At 30.1% G+C, this 26,079-nt stretch overlaps 1 protein-coding gene across 1 annotated transcript; it reads right to left on the reverse strand.

Annotated features, from left to right (window-relative positions):
- Positions 1 to 12,591: 12,591 nt before the first annotated feature.
- LOC148299760 (pickpocket protein 28-like) lies at positions 12,592 to 21,834 on the reverse strand (the record flags this gene model as incomplete). The annotated part of the gene is made up of 8 exons (XM_088275717.1): positions 21,746 to 21,834; positions 19,240 to 19,249; positions 17,463 to 17,578; positions 16,726 to 16,998; positions 15,763 to 15,871; positions 14,390 to 14,541; positions 13,458 to 13,582; positions 12,592 to 12,867 (listed from the first exon to the last, which is right to left on the reverse strand). Coding segments are annotated over exons 1-8 (1,150 nt in total), but the record flags the coding sequence as incomplete, so codon positions are not given.
- Positions 21,835 to 26,079: the final 4,245 nt, after the last annotated feature.

The following is a 26,079-nucleotide window of genomic DNA, read 5'->3' on the forward strand; positions in this document are numbered from 1 at the left end:
GGTCGGGAGCTACATGACTCGTGTAGGTCTCGAGAGTGAGCTACATATATAATACAGAGGAAACTCACAATAGACCCAGTATAGTCACAGTTACATAAAGGATGCAAAATTCCTTGACCTCATAACAAAAAATCAAATAAAACCGACCCGCCAAGCTTTTTTTAGAGGCTTGTCTGCAGGTAGAATATTAAGGATAGGGAAGGTAAATGTGAAAAATACAACACGCACATTTATAAGGGTCTCTCCTTAATATAAAGCTTACTCAACTCAACCATAGATGGTGCCGTCAATTTAAGGATAAGTAATGGATCTGAAATTCGAGAAGTGTTCTTGTCAATTGAAAATAAAATAACTGGTAAAATTATGAATAAACACTTGTTTTTTACCACTTGATTATTATATTGTTACGACAAGATTCGAAGGCACAGATGCTTCCATCTACGGATTTAAATATAAATTTTGATATTCAAATCCATAGATGGAAACTATAGCTTCCGAAACTAGTCAAAACAAATAATACTCAAGTGGTAAAAAAACAATTGTTTTATTCATAATTAAATCATGTCTTACCACAAAGTGAATACCGAAGCAATAAATATAACAACTTAAATTATAGGTTTAAAAATTGAAGAGCATATCAGGCGTTTTCCAGCATGTAAAAATAATAATACAAACATATCATGAAGGTCAATGCTTAATTTCAAAAATACTCAATTCAACCATAGATGGTGCCAAAAACTCATGAGAGAGAAAGTGTCAATTAAAACATAGATACAACTTTCAAAATTTTAGTTGAGCGGAGGTCAATTATGGGTAAAATGGTGAATTTCACACGTATATAAAATGATCTCTTAAAACAGCATATGACCGGTTATAAGTCCTGTATATACCCAGACTTCCATATTCTTCTTCACCTGAGTTGAGATACGCATATTTTTTTACAACATATATATTTTTGGATATGAGTTTGAGAACCATTGCATATATAGTACAAATTTATCCTTTGACGTTGTACCTACGTCATTCACTTTATACAGAACGGGAAATAGCAAAATCCTAATCGGACTGACATTTGTAATTTCATCGTCCACATTACGATATGTGAGCCAATTGCATATATGGCACATAAGCTGTATGGTATAATACCTGGATATTATTTTTTCTTGTTTTAAACATTTTACAATGTGGCATGTTTCAACATCATAAACACATGTCGGAGTACGGATAACTTCAACTTTACCAATGTCCACCTCCCTAGTGTTATGGTCAGCACACTTGGCTACCGTTCTGGAGGTCTCGGGTTCGATTCTCATGGGGAGTCTAATAAATACAAGTGATTTTTTCACTCCTATATTTATTCAATATTACCCTGGACTGGTACCTGAAGCGGAGGGCTGATCACCTTTCCTTCATGTGTTAACGATCAAGATAACACTGCGTTTATAGTATGCAGTGCCCTATGCACCATTGGGGTGCGGATAAGGGTTAGGTTACCTATGTGGTAGAAAATCAAAATTACCAAAAAAATTAAAGCTACAACTTACTCATAAGTTTATTTAATTTATAATTTCGGCATTCACTTTGTGGTAAGACATGATGAAATTTTAAAAGGAAAAACAAAAACATTTTTTTTACCACTTGAGTTTATATTATAACTAACTTACTAACTTACCCCTCTCCTTATTTATAGAACATTTAATTTTTTGTAGCTTCTGAAACTAGTCGTCATAAAATAAACTCAAGTGATAAAAAAACAAGTGTTTTTCTTTTTTTTTAAATTTTACTGATAAGTTGAAAGTTTTACTTGTTTGCAAGATCCGGACCTGTGTTATTCAATTTTTATGCTTGTTTGTGCTTGTGTAACTCAAAATGTTATAGATAAACGAAATTACAGGTCTAACGACTTGGCATTTGGCTGGCATAAGTGATCACTTTATTTATTTGTGTAACGTCCACCATTCCGCCCTTTATCGAACATCCATATTGAATTAATATTTTGAACAATGTGTATGTAATTTCATTATTTGATTCGGCAGTCACTTTGTGGTAAAATCTATCCATTTTTAATAAATGTTTACTTAATAAATACCACTATTTCTAAAAATCTACTGTGACACGTGTTTTGATGCATTCCGCATCATTTTCAAAAACACGGTGTTTGAAAATGATGCGGAATGCATCGGAACACGTGTCACGTGAAAAAAGTGGTATTTACTAAGTAAAACATATATTAAACTGTGTATATACACAAAACATTATTATGTAATATGTTATATTGTTGGATTCCTTTCATATTTTAGTTCTAATTTAATTGTTTTGTAATGAGTGACTGGAAGTGGACCACCAGTTGAGATGTTTGTGAATCTAGCTAGTATGTACGTATATGGCTTACCTAAACGAGTAAAGGTCAAATTATAGTATTTTTATAATAGGGTCTATAGTAAAAATGAAATATTTTAGTATTAATGTAAAAACAAAATTTTGAGTGTATCCAAATACTCCAATTATAGGAGTTATTTCTCATATTATTTTTTGACATCTCAATATAATGTAAGAGTTTCTGCTTGATAAAAATCTTCTTAACATCTCAACAATAGATGTCTCTAGTTCTAGTGATTCAAGAACAAGGTTTCTAAATTGGTTTATATATATATAGAACTTTCAAGAATTTGAGTAGTGTGGTTGTTAATAATGGGTAGAATTGGTAAATGTTACACGTGTGTAAAGTAATCACTTAAACCGGCTATGACGGTCGTCAGCCCCGTAAATACCCAGACTTCCATATTCTTCTTCATCTTTGACGAGATGTCAAAAACTTAATGTATAAAGTTATATTACAATATTACCCTGGACTGGTACCTGAGGCGGAGGGCTGATCACCTTTCCTTCGTGTGTTAATGATCAAGATAACACTGCGTTTATATGATGCAGTGCCCTATGCACCTTTGGGTGCGAAAAAAGGTTCGAATGAATACAGTTAAAACGCCATTTTATTTCAGGCGGTAACAACCATAGAATTTTGGCATCTACGATTACCCTTTTAGTGAAATTGTTTGATAGTTGGACATAAATAGTTAGATATTATGAGTATGTTTCGATTGGATAATACCAGGAGTTCATACATTTCAGGGTGTTCGAAATTGCACCGAGATACTATATAGCTTGGTATTGTTTCGTTTCATGTGTGACCGTAAAATGACCACAATGGGAGCTTCTTATCATAACGCTGGGCTCCTTTTTGGAGGCAAACCGCCATTTTAAGTTATCGTCCAATAAAATCCTTTGTTCTTTCCTTACGAGGTTTAATATTAAACCAAATTTTCTGACTCGCTTCGTGTTATGGTGTCTTTACGGCTCGGAATGCTTTGTAATTGAAATCGTATACGCAGATAACGATTCGTAATAAGAACATTAATGATACGAATTTCAAAATTAAATTTTGAATATATTCCTTTATTTTTGGATAACCCTTGTTCCACAATACTTTAAGCTCGGACAAAAACACAAATAAAAATTAAATTGTACTTTAAACGTTCATTTGTTTCATCATTTATTTTAATTTTGGTGATATAACAATTGGTTTGAAAAAATGTTTTTTTCATCCAAAACATAGAAAGGTGTGTTGAGTTGGTTTGGTCATGTAGAACGAACGAGTGACGAAAGAACGGTAAAATAAATTTATGAGGCGAATGTAGTTGGAGAAAAGAGCAGAGGAAGACCAATGAAAACTTCGCACGATCAGGTATGTGAAATAACAGAAATCTGTACTCAGTCAGTAGTTGAAATAATCGGTGGGTATGTATTAGCAGGTGCATGAATGTGGAAGAGGCAAAGAATGTTTGCGAAGACATTCTTTGCCTCTTCCAGTTGTGTCTCCACGACACCACTCTTCCAGAGTGGTGTCGTGTTTTGTTCTCTCTGCCTACCCGGAGAACCGGCGTGATGGTGAGTTAGTTCAAAACTAAGAAAATATATCCTCATAAATAAGAATGATAATGTTAATATTGAGATCTCTAAATACATGAAGAAGAATATAAAAGTCTTGGTTGTTACAGAGCTTATGACCTGTCATATACTGGGGTTTAAGTTGTTTTTGTTTTTTTAAGAAATAACCCGCAAAGCGTCTATTTTAGATGGTGTCTGCAGGTAGGATGGTAAGGATAGGGAAGGTAAATGTGAAAAATACATCACAAACACCATGACTAATTGAAAATAAATTTTACTTGAATTAATTTTGCAATTGGCGGGAATCGAGCCCGCGACGCCTCGCAGTAGAGCATTTATCCACTACGCCACGGTGCATCATTTTAGTGATCATTTTAAACACGTGTAATATTTACCAATTTACCAATGATTGATAACCACACTACTCAAATTTTGGAACCCATATACATATGATATGACTCATACGTCGCTTCATATGTGAGTTGGACAGTATTTATTAATTTTTGTGCAAAATTTGATGTTACAAGATTAAATATTTTGAACAAACTAACATTTACATGTTCTTTTTTTTATATATCGCCCACTCCTTTCAACGACGTCATATATAAAAAATCGTCAATTTTCAGCTGTACATGTTTTCGGAATGCTCAGAAAATGTACTGTATCCCAGCAATAGCGGCATATTTTTAACTCAATATTTACCCGCTACCGGACAAAACGTGATGTTCTTTCATTTTGAAGTTTTTTGATGTTTTATAAACATTTAGGTTTTTCCTTCAAAGATCTGTTGTTCTGTAAAAAGTTCAAAAAATAGCTTGATATCTATTTTTAATACATTGTTTTATATTTTTAAACTTTAAAAACGTTCTCCTGAAAAATATTTTTTTTGATAAATGATGTTGTTGAAAAGAGTGAGCAAAGTTTCAACCCCTACAGAATTTAAATCTAAATATAAACCATCGCGGAGGTAGTTAAAGTGATACTTTCTCCGAATTTATAATGTCGACGTTTTTTTACAAGAGGGACGGAAATGGGACAGTATAAACTATCATATATGTTAGGGTTTTATACGTTTGTATAATAATAACAAAAATCTTGGCTATAATGCTCATTTTGGTAATAATACGTTAAAGGCCCGACGAAATATTTCATTGTTAATAAAGGCGAAAACAGTGGCCATCGGGGTGGTTTATGACGCCGAATGTATTTGTTCGCGTATTAAAAAAGTCAATTCCTCTTCGTAATGGGCTGTTCATTCTCCTCGACGAATTTTTATTTGCTTTGTAAACGTATATGACATGATCCACGCCAAAAATCAATTTAGAAAATTAGTCACTTTTTCGTTTTTCCGTTTTGGAATGTGTCGGTAAATTTGTAACGATATGTCTGAAATTTGGGTGAACATAGATTGAGATTTTGAAGGTAGGTGTATGTATTTTTTTAGTACCTACTATTTTATTTTGCATTGGGATATTTGAAAATTATTTTTATATCTTTAGGATATGCTTGTTTTAGTTTTAAGTGATTGTTTTCGTTAGTTAGAAAATTATAAATAATTGATATTTTTTGTAGACGTATTTTATTCTATGTACTGGAACTTTTGCAAAAAGAGTTAGTGTTGAGACCTTATATAACATTTTTTTCGGAAATGGCTTGGTTTGCACATAACGCTTCTTATGAGAAAACGGTAATTCTTATGTACCTACCCGTTGGAGGTTTTTAAGTAGAAAAATGTGAGATACAGGAGAATCATTTTTCTGATAAAGCGAATAACAACAAAGGCCGCAAATGAGCTCCTATCTACGCAGAAGTGATGACGATGTAAACGAACGTACATATAATTTGAATATTAGCCCTACCTTCGATAGGGATGAAATTTTTATTTCTCCATCGGTAGCTGTTTTGAACATATTCAAACATGATTTTAACAAGGGTAAAGCTGAACACTTCAAGGAAACTAAGACACGGTGAAGGGTGAGTAGTTATAAATTTTGACTTATAACTTTGACCATTTACGCAATACTAATTTATATACGAGAAATGAAGTACAAGTTTATATATTGTGACTTTTTGACGTTGATCCTTTGATAAAATGGCGATAACAAAGCTGAAGGCATTAAGATTAATTCATATAGAAATAATGCGTAATAATTACCTTTACAAAGATTAAAGGCATTTTTGAAATCTCAGCATAGATGAAGAATATGGATGTCTGAGCATTTACAGGGCTTACGACCATCATAGGTGTGGTTAAATCACTTTACACACGTGTAACATTCATCAATTCTGCCCATGATTGACAACCACACTACTAAATTTTTGTAACTTTTAGATTATTGAAATTTTGATTATATTATCAAACTCATAACACAGTACATGTGAGTTCATAACATATATCTATATTGGAATAGGGAAAGCTTTTATTAAGCAAAGCAAGTTTTTTTGGCATTGTGAGGGAAGGGTTAAACCCGCCCACTCACCTAACTATGAGTATTTCAATGTTTAAGAATTAATACATGTTAGACCCTGATTATGACAAGGTTCTTGTCGAAACCAGTTCGAAAAAAAGAAGAAGTGTGCCAGTAAAAAAGTGGTTAAAAACAAAGTTGTTTTATTTTATAAAGTTGCCATATAAATGTGCCACAAAGTATCTGCGAAAAACATTCAATAAATAATAATAAAACTTTAAATTTGAGTTTTACTTTGTAAATGCCACTATATCACAAAAAGTGGTATTTACTAAGTAAAACTAAAATTAAAAATAGACAGGTTTTACCACAAAGTGACTACCGAATCAATTTATGAAACAATAATTTACTTATGAGTGTCAAAATTTTTGTTATCTTTTCTCTTTTTGAACACCTAGCAGTTATTTACGCAGTATAAAGTGATCACTTAACCAGTGAATGATCGGTCGGTAACCCCGTAAATGCCCAGAATTCCATTTTATTCTTCATATATGTTGACATGTCGATAAACATATAAAGAATCTTGATTGTAATTATGCTTAAAAAAAATTGTTCACATACAATTATTTTTTTTATTTTTTTAATTTATTACAATCTTTCGTAATTTGTATCCAATTTTTCATTTCATTCTTTATTTTAATATTTTTTATTGGTTTATATTTTAAAGTTAATTTGGGATATTTTATGACCACATTACTAAAATAATTTCAACAAATTAATATAATGGTTATGTAAATTGCTTTGAATATTCATAATCCTGTTACCTAATAAAATTCCCGTAAATAGTGCGTACCCACCCGTTTGTATCACATAACGAGACGCAAAGATAACAGAGTTTTCTTTATCTGTAGCCTTTTTTATGTTCCGGATATCCTTTGTGTCCTTTATAATGACCGGAGTTAAAACACGTGGGTGTGTTTGTGTGAGGGTAAATGTGTGTGAAATAAATAAAAGGGTGTTTTTCCCTCTAACGAGACATAGTATCGAAAAACAGTTGCCTCTATCAACCTTGTAATACTGACAAATGTTTGTAATTGCAGTATTTTATGATTATTTACCATTGATGATAAAAATTGGAAGGGTTGCCTCCAACTAAGCATCCCGTCAGCCCCGTAAATGACCAGACATATTCTTCTTTATCTTTGATTAGATGTCAAAAAATAATAATCTCTGCCTCGTCCAAATTAAAGGATTTCATAATACACATCCGATGATTATTCCGACTCTTGACCCGACCACTTACATGTATTTGAAATACATGATCATGCTTAGTTTTTTACGGTTTTCATATGCTTCTATTTTTAACTACATTTGCCTCTGTCGTTCATTCTACATGTCCAAACTATTTCATCACACCTTTCTAAATTTTATCTATAATTCTTATCTCAGCCTTGCATTCGTTCCTTATTTTACCATTCGAACATCCATCATACATCATTACTGTTAATTTGTTTGATAAAACTTGCCTCCTAAAGTGTTCTGCTTCCACATTTATTGCTGATTTGGCGTTTAATTTGTAGAACTCCATTTTAATTCATGTTTCAATTGTCAAATCAAACACTGATGTTTTGAGTCTACTAAGTTGTATTTCAGATATTGGCAAATGCATTGTATTACATGTGCAACGCCATTCCATATAAAAAAAAGTTGTATTTCATTGTCAAAAAATACATAAAAATGAATGTCATAACTATGCGAAAAAATTGTCACAATATTAATTTCTATGTGTTTTTTTTTAACGATAAAATACATCTTAGTAGACTCAAAAAATCTGTGTTTAATTTAACAATAATAATACATGAATCAATATTTATTATTCACTTGTGGGACCATCAACTCTTCGTTGCGGGTGAAGCGGGTATCATAGTTGTGCAATAAAAGATTTTTATCAACTATGAAAACCATCACCAATATTTCCCGTACTTAAAGCGACTTGAAATGATTATATACCAATTTTGTATTATCTCTTTGATTACCTATAAAATTTCTGATTTTGTTACTTTTAATCAAATCCGAAAAGTATTTTACTGTTCGCATGGTTTCTGAAACGATCACGAATTGTCAGTTTTGTCCAGCCCGTAAGGTTCTGTTTTTCATCCCTCATCCCCCAGTGCGTGAGTCCATGTAGAGCTTTACGACCGCCCATCGGGGTTTCAGATTGTGGCGGATAAGCGAGAATCATTTTTGTCGTTTTATTGCTGTTTTATATTGGAAAAGCGGAGCTAGTTGCTATTTTCGGCGATCTTTATTTCACCGCTAGTATTTCAAAGGCAGTTCTGCGAGACAAAGTGTTAAGCAGTGTTCTATAGTTGGAGGCGGGCTATTGTTCACTTCCTGTCTATAAAATGTAACAAAATATTTATGGGGAATTTTCGCAAAAAAAGTCAATATTTTACAAACAAAACAATACTATTAATATAAAATAAAACGCTGAAGGGGATGTGTGTAGCTTTATTTAATGTGGTATCTAGTTTTATATTTTGGTAAGGCTTGCGAATACAATTACAGTGTATTTATGATATTCCCTAAAGTGTCATAAAAAATTTGATCCGAAAATACATTTTGACGAGCAAAATATTAAACAATCACATATTTAATATGTTTGTGCATGTAAAAATAGTTTATTTTATGGCTGTAATAGACTACTTCCACACACTCCATACACCATATAAAAATATTTTCATATGGTGTAAGGAGTGTGTGGAAGTGGTAAGGGAATGTAATTAAATATGAGTTTTTTAATGTTTAAGAATTTAATAAACCCTGACGATGACAAGGTTCTTGTTTAAACCGGTTAGTTAAAGTGTACTAATAATAAAAAAGTGGTTAAAACAAAGTTGTTTAATTTCATAAAATACTCAAAATAATTCGTTTTTACATTGATTTACTCTCAAAAGAAGTAATATAAAAAAAATCATCATTTTATTCCATATTTTAAACCCATACCAATAAATAATATAACTTAGGACACTATTGTCAGTTAAGGATATTTTAATCCAAATAAACATGAGTGAACTGTTTATTCAGGTGAAAAATACAATTTTAATAATTTTTTCAAAATGCGATTTTTCTAGGGCGATGGTAAAATTTATAAAGCCGAACGCCTAGAAAATATATTATTTCAACAGCAGTCAAAACCGAGCATCCAAAGTATAATCCCGCCGCTCCACCACAGCGAACTGAAAAGGTTTAAAAACGAATTAGATTTTTATGTGAATAAAAAATGTGTGATCACTTAATCCAGTATATGAATTTTTTTTTTTTTGACATCTCATCAAATATCAAGAAGAATATGGAAGTCTGGACATTTACGGGGCTAACGACCGTCATAGGCTGGTTTAAGTGATCACTTTACACACGTGTAACATTCACCAATTCTACCCATTATTGATAACCCAATACTCAAATTTTTGGATGTTCTACATATAAATATACGATTCTATTTCGAAACATTGTTCAAGAATCACTAGAATTTTCACAAGAGACATCTATTGGTGAATTAATCCAGGATTCGGCCCTCACATACAAAGAGTTTCTGCTCTTATACACATATAAGAGTTTCTGCTCAATATAAAAGCTTTTTCATCTCACCAATAGATGTGTCTTGTGAAAATTCTAGTGATTCTTGTACAATGTTTCGGAATTGAATAATGCATATAGAACTTCCAAGATTTACTTTCAAGTAGTGTGGTTGTCGATTATGGGTAGAATTGGTGAATGTTACACGTATATAAAGTGATCACTTAAACCAGCCTTTAAATGCCCATACTTCCATATTTTTCTTCATCTTTGATGAGATGTCCAAAAATAATATGGAAAATACTCCTATAATTGGAGATAATCCAGATTTGTGAACAAGTATTTGGACACACTTTAAATGTTGCAGTCTATGAATGGTCGTAAATCATGTGAATACCTAATCTTTCATATTATTCTTCACCTATGTTGAGATGTCAAGAATATAAATATAAGGCAGAGAAACCCAGACGTGTGATCAGACAGATGGACAGATCAAAAATATTGTGAAAAAAATAATTGCTCAAACTATAAGATTCGTTTTCTTCTTCTTGGTGTTGGCTTGTGGCTTGTGGCTTGTTTTATGGAAGTGGGAATGGAAGTGGAAGTTGAATGTGGAAGACGTGAATATTTTAAAGACAGATTAGTGTGGCGTTCTATTTGAATCAGCGTGATGGTAAGTTAGTTTTTATAATAGTAAGAGAGTTTAGACTCAGCTTTCGATATAAAATTGCTTATAGATATGCTTCATTTGAAAATGATGTTTTCAGGCGTCTAAAATATGGAATATTAAATGTCACTTTTTACCCGAACGCCAATTACACCCCCCCCCCCAATTAAGGCAAACATGTACATACATACTAGGTATTTTTAGTTGACAAGTTGTTATAATGTTCATGTGAAACGTTTATTACATTGTTTGGGAAACTTTTCAATTACAGGACTCGACATCATGTCAAAACTTCGCTCTTTTGTCTTCGTCGAATATTATTTTAGAAAATTATCTATGTATCTGCCTGTTCATGCATAGTTTATTCATAAGTTTTTAACCTAGCTATTAACATGACAAGTAGACTGAAAATTATAAGTGAAGTAGTTAATATAATTGAAAATTTCATAATTCATATTTTAGTTGTTTTGGCATTCACTTTGTGGTGAGACGTGAAAAATTTGAAATAAAAACATTTGTTTTTTACCACTTTTTAAAAACTCAAGTGGTAAAAAACGAATGTTTTAATTTTTATTTCATGATTCGTAGACTAAACTGGCAGTGCACAATGGAGTCCTGATTCCAATAGTAATATATGGAAGTGAACTGTTGAGTTAGTAAAAGAAGGATAAAAATATACTGAATGCAGTCAGAATGCGATCTCTTAGACGAATGTGCCCTTAAAAATATATAATAGATGTTCGAATGGAGTATAATGAAATAATGTAAGGCTGATTAAAGCAATATCGGTAAAATAAAGAAAAGTGTGTTGCGATGGTTTGAGCGTGTGATTCGAACGAGTGAAGAAATGAATTTACCCTTGAAAATACGATTTTCAATTTTTATTAAACTTTTTTTTTTGACCAGTTGTTGTTATTTATAATGAAATATTTAAAAAGTGTGTTCAAATCTTTGTTCACGAATCTAGATTTGTGCGCTGAGAAGTTAATTTTTTTCCATACTGTCTCCTTGTACTTATGTTAACTAATGCGGAAAGAATCTTACATACGTTTCATGAAGGTCCGCTAAATAAATGAATATCAACTAAACCACAGATGTTGTAGAGAATTCGACAACTTCCTATATTCGTGTAGTGTGGTTGTGAATAATGAGTAGAATGGTAAATATTACATGTAAATAAAGTAATCACTTGGGCCAGCCTATGATGTGTAGTAATACCCTGTAATAACCTAGACTTCCATATGCTTTTTCACATATTACTCACTCCTTTCAACAATGTCATACATCAAAAATATGAATTTTTCAGAAGATAGTTTTTAAGGTTAAAAATAAATATCAAGCCACTTATTGAACCTTTTACTGTCCAACAGATCTTTTTAGGTAAAACCTGAATGTTTTTTTCTCCATTTGAAAAATATTTAGTATATTTAAAAACAATATTTAACAATACCATCTCTTCAAAATGCAAAAACAACACTTTCTGCCCTGAAGGAGGTAAATATTAAGCTAAAAATATGCCTCTTTTACTGGGATAAATAACATTTTATGGGCATTCCGAAAACATGCAAAATGCGTGACGTTGTTGAAAGGAGTGAGCGATATGTTAAGATGTCAATAACATTTTCATTATTTTTAAAATGGATATAATTTTTTGGTTTTGGATTAAGCATTGCCTTATTACCAAAATTAAAAAAAATGGTAAAATAGATCGGATTTCATAGTAAAATTGGAGTAAAATTCGTATTTTTCTTCGAGTTTGTTTAAGGTGTTGTATATGAGGAGAATGGAACCATCCAGACTCCTCCACATTGCGTTGTACAGTAGACGACTCTCAGGCAGGACCACCAGAGAGATGGATTAACAGTTGGGAATCGACAACATAGGAAGCTAATCATTCTTTAAAAAGACCACAAAACCTACACCAAGAGAATAAGAAAAAGAAGGAAAAGTTTTCAAAGCAATCGGCCAAAAGCTTAAAGATCTTTCTATTACCCAATACATCCGTGAATCCGAACATGACGTCACGTTTCAGCCTCATTTTGGGGTAATCTCTGATGCCGAATTTGATTTGGGTCCACCGTTCCCACTGCATGAACTGGTCTTCGTGGACCGTGAAGGACTCTCCGTCACACGTTTGTGCGCACGCACAAGATTGCTGATTAGCTGTTGCAGACCCTTTCGATATGTTTCTTTGATTCAGGGTATAGAGAATTTGGCGATGGTCTCTAACGCAGCCCAGTTCGGATATTGAACAAATTCTTTCGTTTGCTGAAAAAAGGTCAAATTTAAACACGCCATTTTTACTTGTTTTTCTAACTAAACGAAATTTGAGCGTTATTTTTTTCAATAAAAAAGAACATAATGATGTATTTTTATATAAAATAAAATAATAAAATCTATAAAAAAATGCTTGAATATTTTCTGAGGCGAATAAAACACAATTGGGTCATTTTAATTGGATTATTCAATTTACGTTTTAAAAATTGTTTAATTGATGTAAAAAAATATTTTATTTTAAAATAAACACGTTATTCATATAACGCAATTTTAATTTATCGTGAGTGAATTTATTGATTTTTGATTTGTTTTATTTACCTCTGTTTACGTTACTGTTAACAAACATTCTTAAACACATTTTTTTTAAAGTATAGGGGCATTATATACAAAAATAAAAGTAAAAGATACAGTACATCGTACATTTATAATAATGTAAAAATAATTTAATTTATCAAAATATGATTAAGAATGATTTGAAAGTGAATATTTTAAATATACCAAGAAAGGTCTGTATCAAAAATGTAAACATAAAAAAAAACAAACAGGAATTCTAATCTGGAGTATGTTTTTGTTTTTTATACCAATTTTCCGGTAAAAATGAGGAAGGCATCCACAAAGTTCGATGATTTTCTTAGCTCGACACTCGGATACGCAAAGGTTGTATGAGTACACTGGACTTCTTGATAAGAAAGGATCGTCTGAAAACCTGAAATAAACAACGGTATTGCACTGAAATATTAAATGTGGTCCAGGCTCTCATAATAATTAAGATTGTTAAGTCCTCAACATTAATTAAATCGCCTCTGAGTCAACCTAAATTGCTATAATAATGGTGATAGAATTTTTGGATTTTAATTTTCAAATTTCTGTATATTTTAATCATTATATACATGAATAATTAGAGTTTTTATTTACTTTGAAATACCACTTCTTTTGAAACACTTATTTGTGACTATTGATTTCGGATGATTATTCCATCATCAGGTCATTAAAATTAAAAAAATATATTACATTAAAATTATAAAAATTAAAATAAGATTATTACTTTTTGACATTTGTGTAAAAAAAAAATGAAGGAGTGAAAAAAAATTTTTTCTTGAAAAAAGTGGTATTATACAAAGTAAACAATGGATGGTTAGGAGAGTGTTTTATTACCATACCACAAGGTTATCAATGTTATTCATATACAAAATGTCAAATAATTATATTAAAACTCAAAATTTCAAGCATAATTTTTAAATATCAAAAAGATAATTAATATTTTGAATACTTTATTCATACAAAGACGGTGTTTTGAGCCCAAAGTGCTATTTCAAGTAATAATAACAACTGAAATATTTTGTAATTTCTAATTTCTGTTTATGATTTGTGGTAGAATTGGTTTGAAAAGTTCTCCTTAATTACTTTGACTTAAAAAAATTTTGAGATCATTTTCATCTAATAAAGCTTTTGAAAGCTTCTACCAAGGAAGCAGGGATTATAATTGTGTTTTGTGGTTATTTAAGGTAGGTACCTGCATTTTCTTTGATCGACCGAAAGTTTGCTGATACTTGGAGTGGAGTAGATACTGAGCACTTTCATGACAATTGCCCGGAATGAGGATTCGGTTCCTAAGAATTTCTTGCTCGTCATTTCCGGAGTCTCTCGCGGTCCATGGAAATATATCTACAAATTAAATGTTGGTAAATCATCTGTTAAATTATATAAATCTTATTTTTTGACATATCATCAAAGATGAAGAAGAATATGGAAGTCTGGGCATTTACGGGGCTTACGACCGTCATAGACTGGTTTAAGTGATCACTATACACACGTGTAACATTCACCAATTCTACCCATTATTGACAACCACCCTACTCAAATTCTTGGAAGTTCTATATATATGAACCAATTTAGAAACCTTGTTCATGAATCACTAGAACTTCACTAGAGACATCTATTGGTGAGATATAAAGAATCTTTTTATTAAGCAGAAACTCTTATATTAGTATGTGAGATCCGAATCCTGGATTATAATCACACACATGAGAAACGCCAGAAAATACCATTTTCATTTTTATTATTAAGCTTATAATTTGACCAGATAATTTATTTACAACATTTTGAGTGTGTCCAAATACTTGTTCACAAAATCTAGATTATCTCCAATTACAGGAGTTATTTTCATATTATTTTTTGACATCTCATCAAAGATGAAGAAGAATATGGAAGTCTGGGCATTTACGGAGCTTACGACCGTCATAGGCTGGTTTAAGTGATCACTTTACACACGTGTAACATTCACCAATTCTACCCATTATTATATGAAAATAATATGAAAATAACTCCTGTAATTGGAGTTAATACAGATTTTGTAAACAAGTATTTGGACACACTCAAAATGTTGTATATATATCTTACTGTAAAAATATATCATTATGAATATTTTTAATATATACTCGTATTAAAGGCATTTACGTTGTCGTTAGTTATGATTATCGTAGAAAGGGGCTACTTGAACTTTGATGTGTTTCTTGACCCCAGTACAAAACAAAGATTTAAATCTGTATTTGGTCTACAATAATTAACGTATCGACATGATTCATTGTTTCCCTGACAGGTGACACTTATTGTCGTGATACTTCGATCCATACCACGATCTAAATATTTTTTCTGTACTGGGCTCAAGTTGCACATCAAAGTTCAAGTAGCCCCGTTCTACGGTACGTTTTATTTAAGGAATGTGAGAAATGTAAGTACAACAATATTTTTCACATTTAAAAAAAAAATGAAAGGTAAAAAGATGACTTACCACAAAGTAAATTTTAAATAATTTTATAGATCATAAACAATACATCAAATTCAACAAATAATGATTTTGAAAAAAAATAACAAAAGATTACTAACGCTGTAACTTCGGTTGAAATGTGCCAGTTGAACGAACAACTCACCGTCGAGCTGATGTCCATACAATGTCGTTTGCTCGATAATTGACCAGTTGTTTGCACTCCAATATCTAAATAATACAATTGATAGAAATTGAATAAAAAAATTACAAAATTTAAGTAAAAATATAGGTTCACAAATTTTGGATTGCTCCACTTAGGAGTTATTTACATGTATCAAGATTTGTTATAAATATTTTAACAAAGGTGAAGATGGTTTTGGAAAGAGATGAATGCAGATCTGAGTGTGAAATATTGGTAAATGGAGAGATTTAGGAGCAGGTAAATGATGTATATGTTATTTTGGTGGTATGTTTTCTAGGGATGGAAAGATTGATAACACATCACAAAAATTAGAATGTCTTGGTAACATTTTGAGTGTATCTATATACTTGTTCACAAAACCGGGTTTTCTCTACATGGGAGTTATTACCATATTTTTGACATCTTAAAATGGATGAGTAAGAATATGAAAGTCTGGGTACTTATAGGGCTTGCGGCCTGTCATATGCTGGTTTAAGTGATCACTTTAAACACGTGTAATATTAACCATTTAATCGTCATGACAACAGCACTACTATTTAAAAAAAACTCATATCGTAGTCGTTTAGGAGAAAGTGACCAACTACCAAAACGTAAAATGTTCAAGAGGCCCCATTTAAGTCACTTTTGCTTAGCAAGAAAATAAACATCAATGCAGTTAGTCATTTTTAACAATTCAATATATTATACTTCCAAGTTTAAAATCCTATGGGATTTTTTTCAGGGCAATATTAAGCTAGTAAGATATCAAATAGTTAATAACCACGGTTTTGTAAAAAATGCACTTGGTCACTTTCTCCTGTATGACTACGATACATAAATAATATGTTTCTATTAAGAAGAGTAAGGGATGCCAATAATTATTGTATGATGTTTTACTCACTGCGGAGAATTGTAAATTGCTACTTTAGAATTTAAAGCGTAGCACAACCCTGTTTCCGTCATCGTCTTTTGTACCAAAATATTCTGATTGTCTGTCGAAGTGAGCAGTTGCGGTTCAAAGGATATTTGAATCCTGTCCAAGAGCTCGACGTATCGGTATGGTGGAATGGCGGGGAAGTCCGTCAAATCTTGCTCGTGCAAATTGTCCATGGACAGATTGGTCATACTGGTTAAAAAACTTCGCAGTTGCTTAGTGTCACGGACCTTGAAAAAACTGTAACAAAAAATGAGTTTTCAAGTTTAATTTTCGCTTATTTTTTTTTTACAAAAATGTTATTAATATTAGCATTATATAATAAATATTTTTCAAATGGAGAAAAAACCTTCAGGTTTAAACTAAAAAGATCTGTTGCACACTAGAAAGTTCAATAAGTGGCTTGTTATTTATTTTTAATATATTGTATTATATTTTTATACTTCTCGTAAAACGTTCTCCTAAAAAATAAAGTTTTTTGATTTATGACGTTCTTGAAAGGAGTGAGCGATATGAGGTCTGAATATAAGAGAAAGTTGCGAGAATTCATTTTTGTCATTATGTGCAATATTGAGGAATTGAGATTAAAGCAGAAGAAGATAAAAATTAAAATATATAACGATTGTGAAAATGTAATATTTGTTCTTATATGATTGCTGTTTGTTTAGGCAACAACTGATTTGGGTAATAAATGTTTTATTTACCTAAGAACTTCCCCAATTTTAGATGTATTTACTCCTCTCAAACAAAACGTGGCTGATGGGAAGCTGGTGTTCCAGGAGAGGTAATCTCTTTCCATTGAAATTACTGTTGGGGAATTCTGTAAATAGATTAAAGATGATTAATTCCATAAACAGACATTTACATTATTCCAGACTTGACATTGGCGATTTGTTGATGATAAATGGAATTAAAATTTCGGAACGCATTTTAAATATATTTCTACAATATGTACAATACAATATGTACAATACTACAATAAATTATAACTAACTAAAATGGGCAATTTATTACTGATAAATGATTTTTTTATTATTTTTAAAAGTATTTTAAAGTAGTGTCTACAATACGTACATAACTACTGTATATAATATTATAGCTGACTAGACATGGGCGATTTATTGATGATAAACGGAATTCAATCTTTGAAATGTATTTTAAATGTTAAATACTATATTTTTAAAACTCACTTTATACGGGAAATTTATTAATAATAAATGAAATTCAAAATTTGAAACGTTTTTTAAAGAAATGTCTACAGTATGTTCATTTTTACAATATATAATATAATATTATAGCTAACTAGATATGGGTGATGTATTGATGATAAATGGAATTCAATCTTTGAATTGTATTTTAAATGTCTAAGTCTTTATTATAACTCATAACATACGGGCAATTTATCAACGATAAATGAAATTCAAATTTTGAAACGTATTTAAAAAAATGTCTACAGTATGTTTATTACTACAATATATAATATTATACCTAACTAGACATGGGCGATTTATTGATGATAAATGGAATTATAATTTTCAAAAGTATTTTAAAGTAATGTCTACAATATGTAAAATACTACAATATATAGGTACTATTACATGTAGTTAGACATGGGCGATGTATTGATGATAAATGGAATTCAATCTTTGGATTTTATTTTAAATGTCTCATACAATATAACAACTCACTATATACGGCAATTTATTAATGATATATAATTAAAAAAAAAACCCTTATCCGCACCCCAATGGTGCATAGGGCACTGCTTCATATAAACGCAGTGTTATCTTGATCGTTTACACATGAAGGAAAGGTGATCAGCCCTCCGCTTCAGGTACCAGTCCAGGGTAATATTGAATAAATATTACAGTGAAAAAATCACTTATATTTATTTAACCCCCCCTCCTGGGAATCCAACCCGGGACCTCCAGAACGGTAGCCGGCGTGCTGACCATTACACTACGGAGGCGGACTCAATGATAAATGAAATTAAAATTTCTGAACATATTTTAAAGAAATGTCTACAATATGTACATTACTACTAGCTAGACATGGGCGATTTATTAATGATAAATGGATTTTAAACTTTGGGATGTTTTTAAATTGTCTAAAACTATATTACAACTTATAAAACATGGAAACTAAAAACAAATTATTTCAATTCATTCGTCACTAAATTCAGATACACGATACACATATTTAAACGAAATACATATTTAACTTACAAAAACTAAAAACTTAAGACAAGACTCTTCAGTGAAGCGAACAAAATTTTCGTTATTATTAACATTGAATTATAATTCATATATTTTCAAGAGATTTGCATATTTTGTGGAATAAAACATAATAATGCAGTTCTGAAACTAAATACATTAACAAGTTATATATAAAATGAAATATTTTAGTACTTACATCAAAGCGTATCAAAACGTTGGAAATTGTTAAGAGCATACAAATGAGCGTCAGAAATTCAACAATTACCCAAAACAATCTGAAAACACGGAAATGAATATTATGAAAATTATTTTCACAGAATTTATTTTGAATTGTTGGTAAAATATTCAAATATGATATTTTGAGCATGCACCTTCTGATTTTCATGTCCTCCTGATATTGTATAAAGCACTGCATCCCGTAGATATTATTAACAACATTTTGAGTGTGTTCAAATACTTGTTCACAAATTTGTCTAATAAAGTGCAAAAAATCCATCACAAACACCCAGACCAAATAAAAATAAATAATTTTACAATTTATTTCGCAATTGAAAACGAACCCGTGACGCCAGCTCACAGTTGAGCATCACTCAATTATACTACTGCGCCTGTCTATTTACTATTTATAAAATCCTTTCGTGACACGTGTTTCAATGTATTTAGGATCATTATCAAATCCTTCGTTTGATTATGATGCAGAATGCATCGAAACACATGTCATAATATATTTAAAGAAATAATAATACACCAAGAAAAATTTCAATTTCAAATAACAAATTTAATGTAGTAAAAAAGGTTTTGTCGGTAAAATAATGGTAACACCATGATTTGCTAGATTTTTTTCAGGAATTTGAGACATGCCGTAAATCAAAAAATTCAGGTTCTTGAAATGTTATCAAACCCTAAAAATTCTTGATATACACTCGTGAAAATTTTTGGAATATTGGTGATGTGATATAATTTTGTCGCTGGAAAAACTTTAACACCTTAAATTTAAATGTATTCGATTCAAGTATTCATAATTTAGTATTTATTTTTTCATAAACGTAAAATAAAAACAAATTTTGTTTGAAAATAATATTGACATTAAATGTGTACAAGCATCACATGCAATAAAAACATTAACAATTTTATCGTAAAGAATGGTGAAATTCAATATTTACAATTATCACATGCAATAACAAAAACGCTAAACATTTTTTTGGAAATAATGGTGACATTCAATGTACACAATTATTACATGCAATAACAAAAACATTCTAATGTGGAAAGTAAAATGTGGTGACAATCAAGATTTACAATTATTACATGCAATAACAAAAACATTCAATTGTTGATGGTGAAATATGGTATCATTCATGGTTTACAATTATTACATGCAATAACAAAAACATTCAAATGTTGGTGGTAACATATGGTTACATTAAAGGTTTTCAATTATTACATGCAATAACAAAAACATTCAAATGTTGATGGTCAAATATGGTAACATTCAAGGTTTACAATTATTACATGCAATAACAAAAACATTCAAATGTTGATGGTTGAATATAGTAACATTCAAGGTTTACAATTTTTACATGCAAAAAGAAAAACATTAAATTTTAATGGTTCAATACGATATGAAACATGTTACTGTCTTCCCTTTTTTTATAAAAGAAGATGGAAGAATGACGGAGAGTGATACACGAGGAATGATAAACAAGGAAAAAATGATACATGTTTCATATCCAGTTGAGACACCTTTAAAATTGACATCTCATCTGTGGGGTGAATAATTTAGTATCTGATAAAATATTTTTAGTTTATTATTTTTATTTTATTTATTTATTATTAACTTTTTGCAATACATTATAATAACAATATTGTAAATCTTCTTCAAACCCTTATCCGTACCCCAATGGTGCATAGGGCACTGCATTATATAAACGCAGTGTTATCTTGATCATTAACACATAAAGGAAAGGTGATCAGCCCTCCGCTTCAGATACCAATCCAGGGTGATATTGAGAAAATATTAAATATATATATATATATATATATATATATATATATATATATATATATATATATATATATATATATATATATATATATATATATATATATATATATATATATATATATATATATATATATATATATATATATATATATATATATATATATATATATATATATATATATATATATATATATATATATATATATATATATATATATATATATATATATATATATATATATATATATATATATATATATATATATATATATATATATATATATATATATATATATATATATATATATATATATATATATATATATATATATATATATATATATATATATATAAATATATATAAATGTATATATTATTTATTGTTTCGGCATTAACTTTGTGGTAAAACACGGCGAAATTGTAAAAGAAAAACATTCGTTTTTTACCATTTGAGAAATGTTTATTTTGTATTATTTTTTGACATCTCATCAAAGATGAAGAAGAATATGTAAGTCTGGGCATTAATGGGGCTGACGGGGGTATATGCAAATGACTCCTGTAATTGGAGATAATCCATATTTTGTGAACAAGTATTTGGGCACACTCAAAATGTTGTACATATTTATTTTATTTCAACGGCTATTCTTCCATCTTCAGGGCTTATTTTAAATAAAAGTAAAAATAATTATCTGTTCTGTGAGTAGTATGTTGTTTTATGCATACAATTTTTGAAAAAAAAAATCAAAGATAACGATGCATTACTTACCTCTCCACGATATGTCTCTTTTCAGCTACAAAATGGTTGACTCCGTGAATGGAACTGTTGGAGGAAACCTCAAAAAGGAAGTCTTTCATAAGGAACATAAATTCTATTGATCGGTTGTAAAACTTAGCGAATCGATGTTTGGTGGTATCGGCCAAAGAAAAGAACCGAAAAATGCTTTTCACTTTTGATTCCAATGGAGACTCGAACACACTGTCGCTTTCTGGCCATTGTAGCGCGTCATTCATCTTGAATCTATGATCACAATACGCCATTTTAATTTTATTTATTGTTTCGGCATTTACTTTGTGGTAAGACATGATGACATTATTAAAGTAAACACTAATTTTTTACCACTTGAGTTTTAAGATGTTGACATTTAGACCTGAAGATGGGAGCTTAGCTTCCGAATCTAGTCGTCATAAAATAAAATCAAGTGGTAACAAAACAAGTATTTTCTTTTATAATAATGCAATTTTTACAATTGTGCATTTAAACTAAATATTTTCTATTTTGGCATTTAATAAATGTTATCAGGTGAGGGAAAAAAAGTTTTTTTAAATGTTTTAACAGTTTTTAATTATAAAATTTATTGATTCAGCATTTACTTTGTGGAATGACATGTCAATAATTAAATAATAATTAAACACGTGTATAATACCAATGAATGAGTTTTATTCCATTACACACTACCTACTAGTTTCGAACAAATGTTGTCTTCTACAGGTAAAAAGTAAAACATTCTTTTCACATAGTTTTAATTTTTATCTGTAGATGAAAACATCTGTTAGTTTTCGAAACTAGTAGTAGTGTGAACGTAATAAAACTCAGCATATGGTATTTTACAAGTTTTTAATTTAAAAAAAATAATTGTCACAGAACAAATACTCGCATATAAAACCAGCGTGTTTATATGCAATGTTGTGTCAAAATTATAAAGCATTAGTTGAAAAACTTGAAAAGACTTAGAATATTTACATTTTTATACACTATTTATCATTCATGATGTACATTTTATAAAACCACTTAAAGACTTTAAAAGTCTCTCTTTATCATTCATCATTTACATGTCAGAAGACTCTCTTTATCATTCATCATTTACATTTTTTAAAACCACTTAGAGGTTTCGGAAAATGCCTTTCCTCATCAGATCAATTATAAACTATACTTGACCTAACAAGGGAATGGTTATTCCGAAAGTAGTGAGGTAGAGTTTTTAAGTTATATAACACAAAGTAATCGAAGTAGAGTGTATAGTACCAAGCCACAAAGTTTATAACACATTTAGAATAATTTCATTTATTGATTCGGCAGTCACTTTGTGGTAATATCTTAACATTTTAAATTTATGTTTTACTTAGTAAAATCACTTGATCTTTAAATTTGTTGTGAAATGTGTTTCGATGCATTTCGCATCAAAACACGGTGCTACGGTGTTAGAAATTGGTGCGGACTGTATCAAAATACGTGTCACAACAGATTTTAAAGTATTATTTTTTGATATCTCATCAAAGATGAAGAAGAATATGGAAGTCTGGGCATTTACGGGGCTTACGACCGTCATAGGCTGGTTTAAGTGATCACTTTACACACGTGTAACATTCACCAATTCTACCCATTATTGACAACCATACTACTCAAATTCTTGGAAGTTCTATATATATGAACCAATTTAGAAACCTTGTTCATGAATCACTAGAACTTCACTAGAGACATCTATTGGTGAGATGTAAAGAAGCTTTTTACTAAGCAAAAACTCTATATTAGTATGTGAGATCCGAATCCTGGATTATAATCACACACATGAGAAACGCCAGAAAATACCATTTTCATTTTTATTAAGCTTATAATTTGACCAGATAATTTATTTACTTTATTTTAAATTTATTTGTGAACAAGTATTTGGACACACTCAAAATGTTGTAGATTTTAAAGATTTGAAAAAGTGGTATTTATCAAGTAAAACTAAAAAAAAGAGATTTGCTTAAAAAAAAATATATAAGTATGTACATATATCGTAACAGTTACCTCTTGAAGAGATTTTCTTGTTTGCACTTATTTTTGCTAAAAACAGAAGCGTAGTTTCGTCGTCAGATGTTTTTCTAGTAAGAAACAAATGAAAATGGAAAAAGAGGCGTCTTTTATACAAAAATATTCGAAAATAACAAAAATAATTCATTATATCGTTAGTAATATTGCTATATTATTTATACAGCAAGCCAGAGATACAATAGCCTTAACCGAGAGATCGCCAATTATGATAATTTAATGTTTCAATATAACCCGTAAAAGGGATTTTTATCATCATATCTGAATATCTGATTTGTACGCACAATACAAGTTATGTTTTATTCAAAAATTGTTTCACCAAATTATTAACAAACATCCTCAAACATTTTCTTTTCGAATTAAAAAGGGAATTTATTTGTTTAAAATATTTAAATAAAAAAAAAAATTATTTGGTTTTGAAAAAAGGGAAAATGTTCACAACATGTTGAGTGTGTTCAAATTTTTGTTCACAAATCTGGGTTTATCCACTAACAGTTATTTTGACTTTTCGACATCTCAACATAGATGAACAAGGATTTGGACACACTCAATTGCTGTGAATCAAATAATTGGTGAAATTTTAAGCTGAATGAAAATCGATAATCATATTTTCAGGCGTCTCACAGTATATAAAATAATCCAGTTAGGATATTACACACATTTTAAAAATAGGGGTCTGTAAAATAATAGCTTTGTCGAACCAACTAAAGATGCTGCCACGAACTCAAACATAAACAACAAAATGTTGTAAAGTTTCCAAAATTTGAGTATGTCAATCATGGGTAGAATCGTGAATGTTACCCGTGTTTAAAGTGATCACTTTAAACCGTCTATCACAGGTCGTAGCTCTGTTAATACCCAGATTTTTATGTTGAGATGTCAACGATGTAAAAATCTCATAAGTAGAGAAACCCCGATTTTTATGATTTTTATGATTTTTATGATTAAAATTTTTATGCTAAAACTTATAACGGGTAGAATTATAAGTTTTAGCATAAAAATTTTAAATCATCTTTTAAAGCGTCACTTATGTATGATTTCAAATAATTAAGAAATAAATCATAAAATTAAAAGGATTTTCCTTACATTTAAAAATAAAAACGGCCTTAAAAAGGAGAGTCTCTGCTCTTCATCTAAAATTAACAATTTAACAAATCAATCCAGAAATAACGTTTTCCTGCAAAAAATAAAAAAAGCTAAAGCTTCCGCTACTAAACAAAATTGTCAACGTCGGTTTTAAACTTTACATCAAACTTCCCTTTACTGAAAAACGAGAAAAGACTTATTTTAAGCTGTATAAAGGCAATGGAAAAATATCTCCCATGACCCAAAGTAATTTATTCTTACTCGCAAGTTTAAAATACTCTCTTAATTAATAAAAGCAGGTATAAAAATGTAGAAAAATGCCTGCGAATGTTTTTTAGTGACTGCTAATTAATTTAAATTCCTTATTCGCGGAGAACAGGAAGTCGGCAATTAATTATTACGTATTTTTAAAACTCTGTTTTGTGACCGTCCTTTTTGCGAATAATGTGGACATTTGGCGCTTGGCAAGTTGACACGAAAGTGAGCCGGAATGGAATAGCTTTTTGCGAGAACTTAGACTGAGCAGTACTAAAAAGCTTATTTTCAGTAAACTTAACGCAAAACACTGAAAAAAGCTCCTAACTACTAACAAGAGTTACGTTGAGTGTTTTCATCACGCATACTCGTTTTAAGCTGAACAAAAAGTGTATTTAGCTACAAACATACATATATACGTAACATACTGACTGAATAAAAGGCCTTAATTGTATTTAAAATATGAAATTTTAAATATTGAGATAAACTGTGGATAGGGAACTACATCGATTTTAACGCGTAACAACGAATTCAATAATAAAACATACGAAAACAAAGTGATATATATATATATATATATATATATATATATATATATATATATATATATATATATATATATATATATATATATATCTTATATACAATAAAAATAGTCATTGCTTCCACAAGGAGAATACGAAGGGATTCAGAGGACGTTTGTGAAGGAAAATAAGCGAAATAAACGCTGAAAATAACCATTTTACTATTTGGATGACATTGTTTTGAAATGATGCAGTGCCCTTTGTATCAGTATCAAAGATAAGATTTTTTTTTTAATTTATCACAATTTGCAGAAATGAAAAAAAACATTATTTATTAATTGTTCAGCCAAAAATTGAAACAGAATAAACCTTTGAGAAGGACATTAAATTAGTTATTATTTTTAATGATTTTTGCGCGGTTCC

Source organism: Brachycentrus maculatus, unplaced genomic scaffold (genome assembly GCF_059751285.1).
Source record: "Brachycentrus maculatus isolate JH-2025_06_01 unplaced genomic scaffold, ASM5975128v1 h1tg000964l, whole genome shotgun sequence".
NCBI lineage: Eukaryota > Metazoa > Arthropoda > Insecta > Trichoptera > Brachycentridae > Brachycentrus > Brachycentrus maculatus.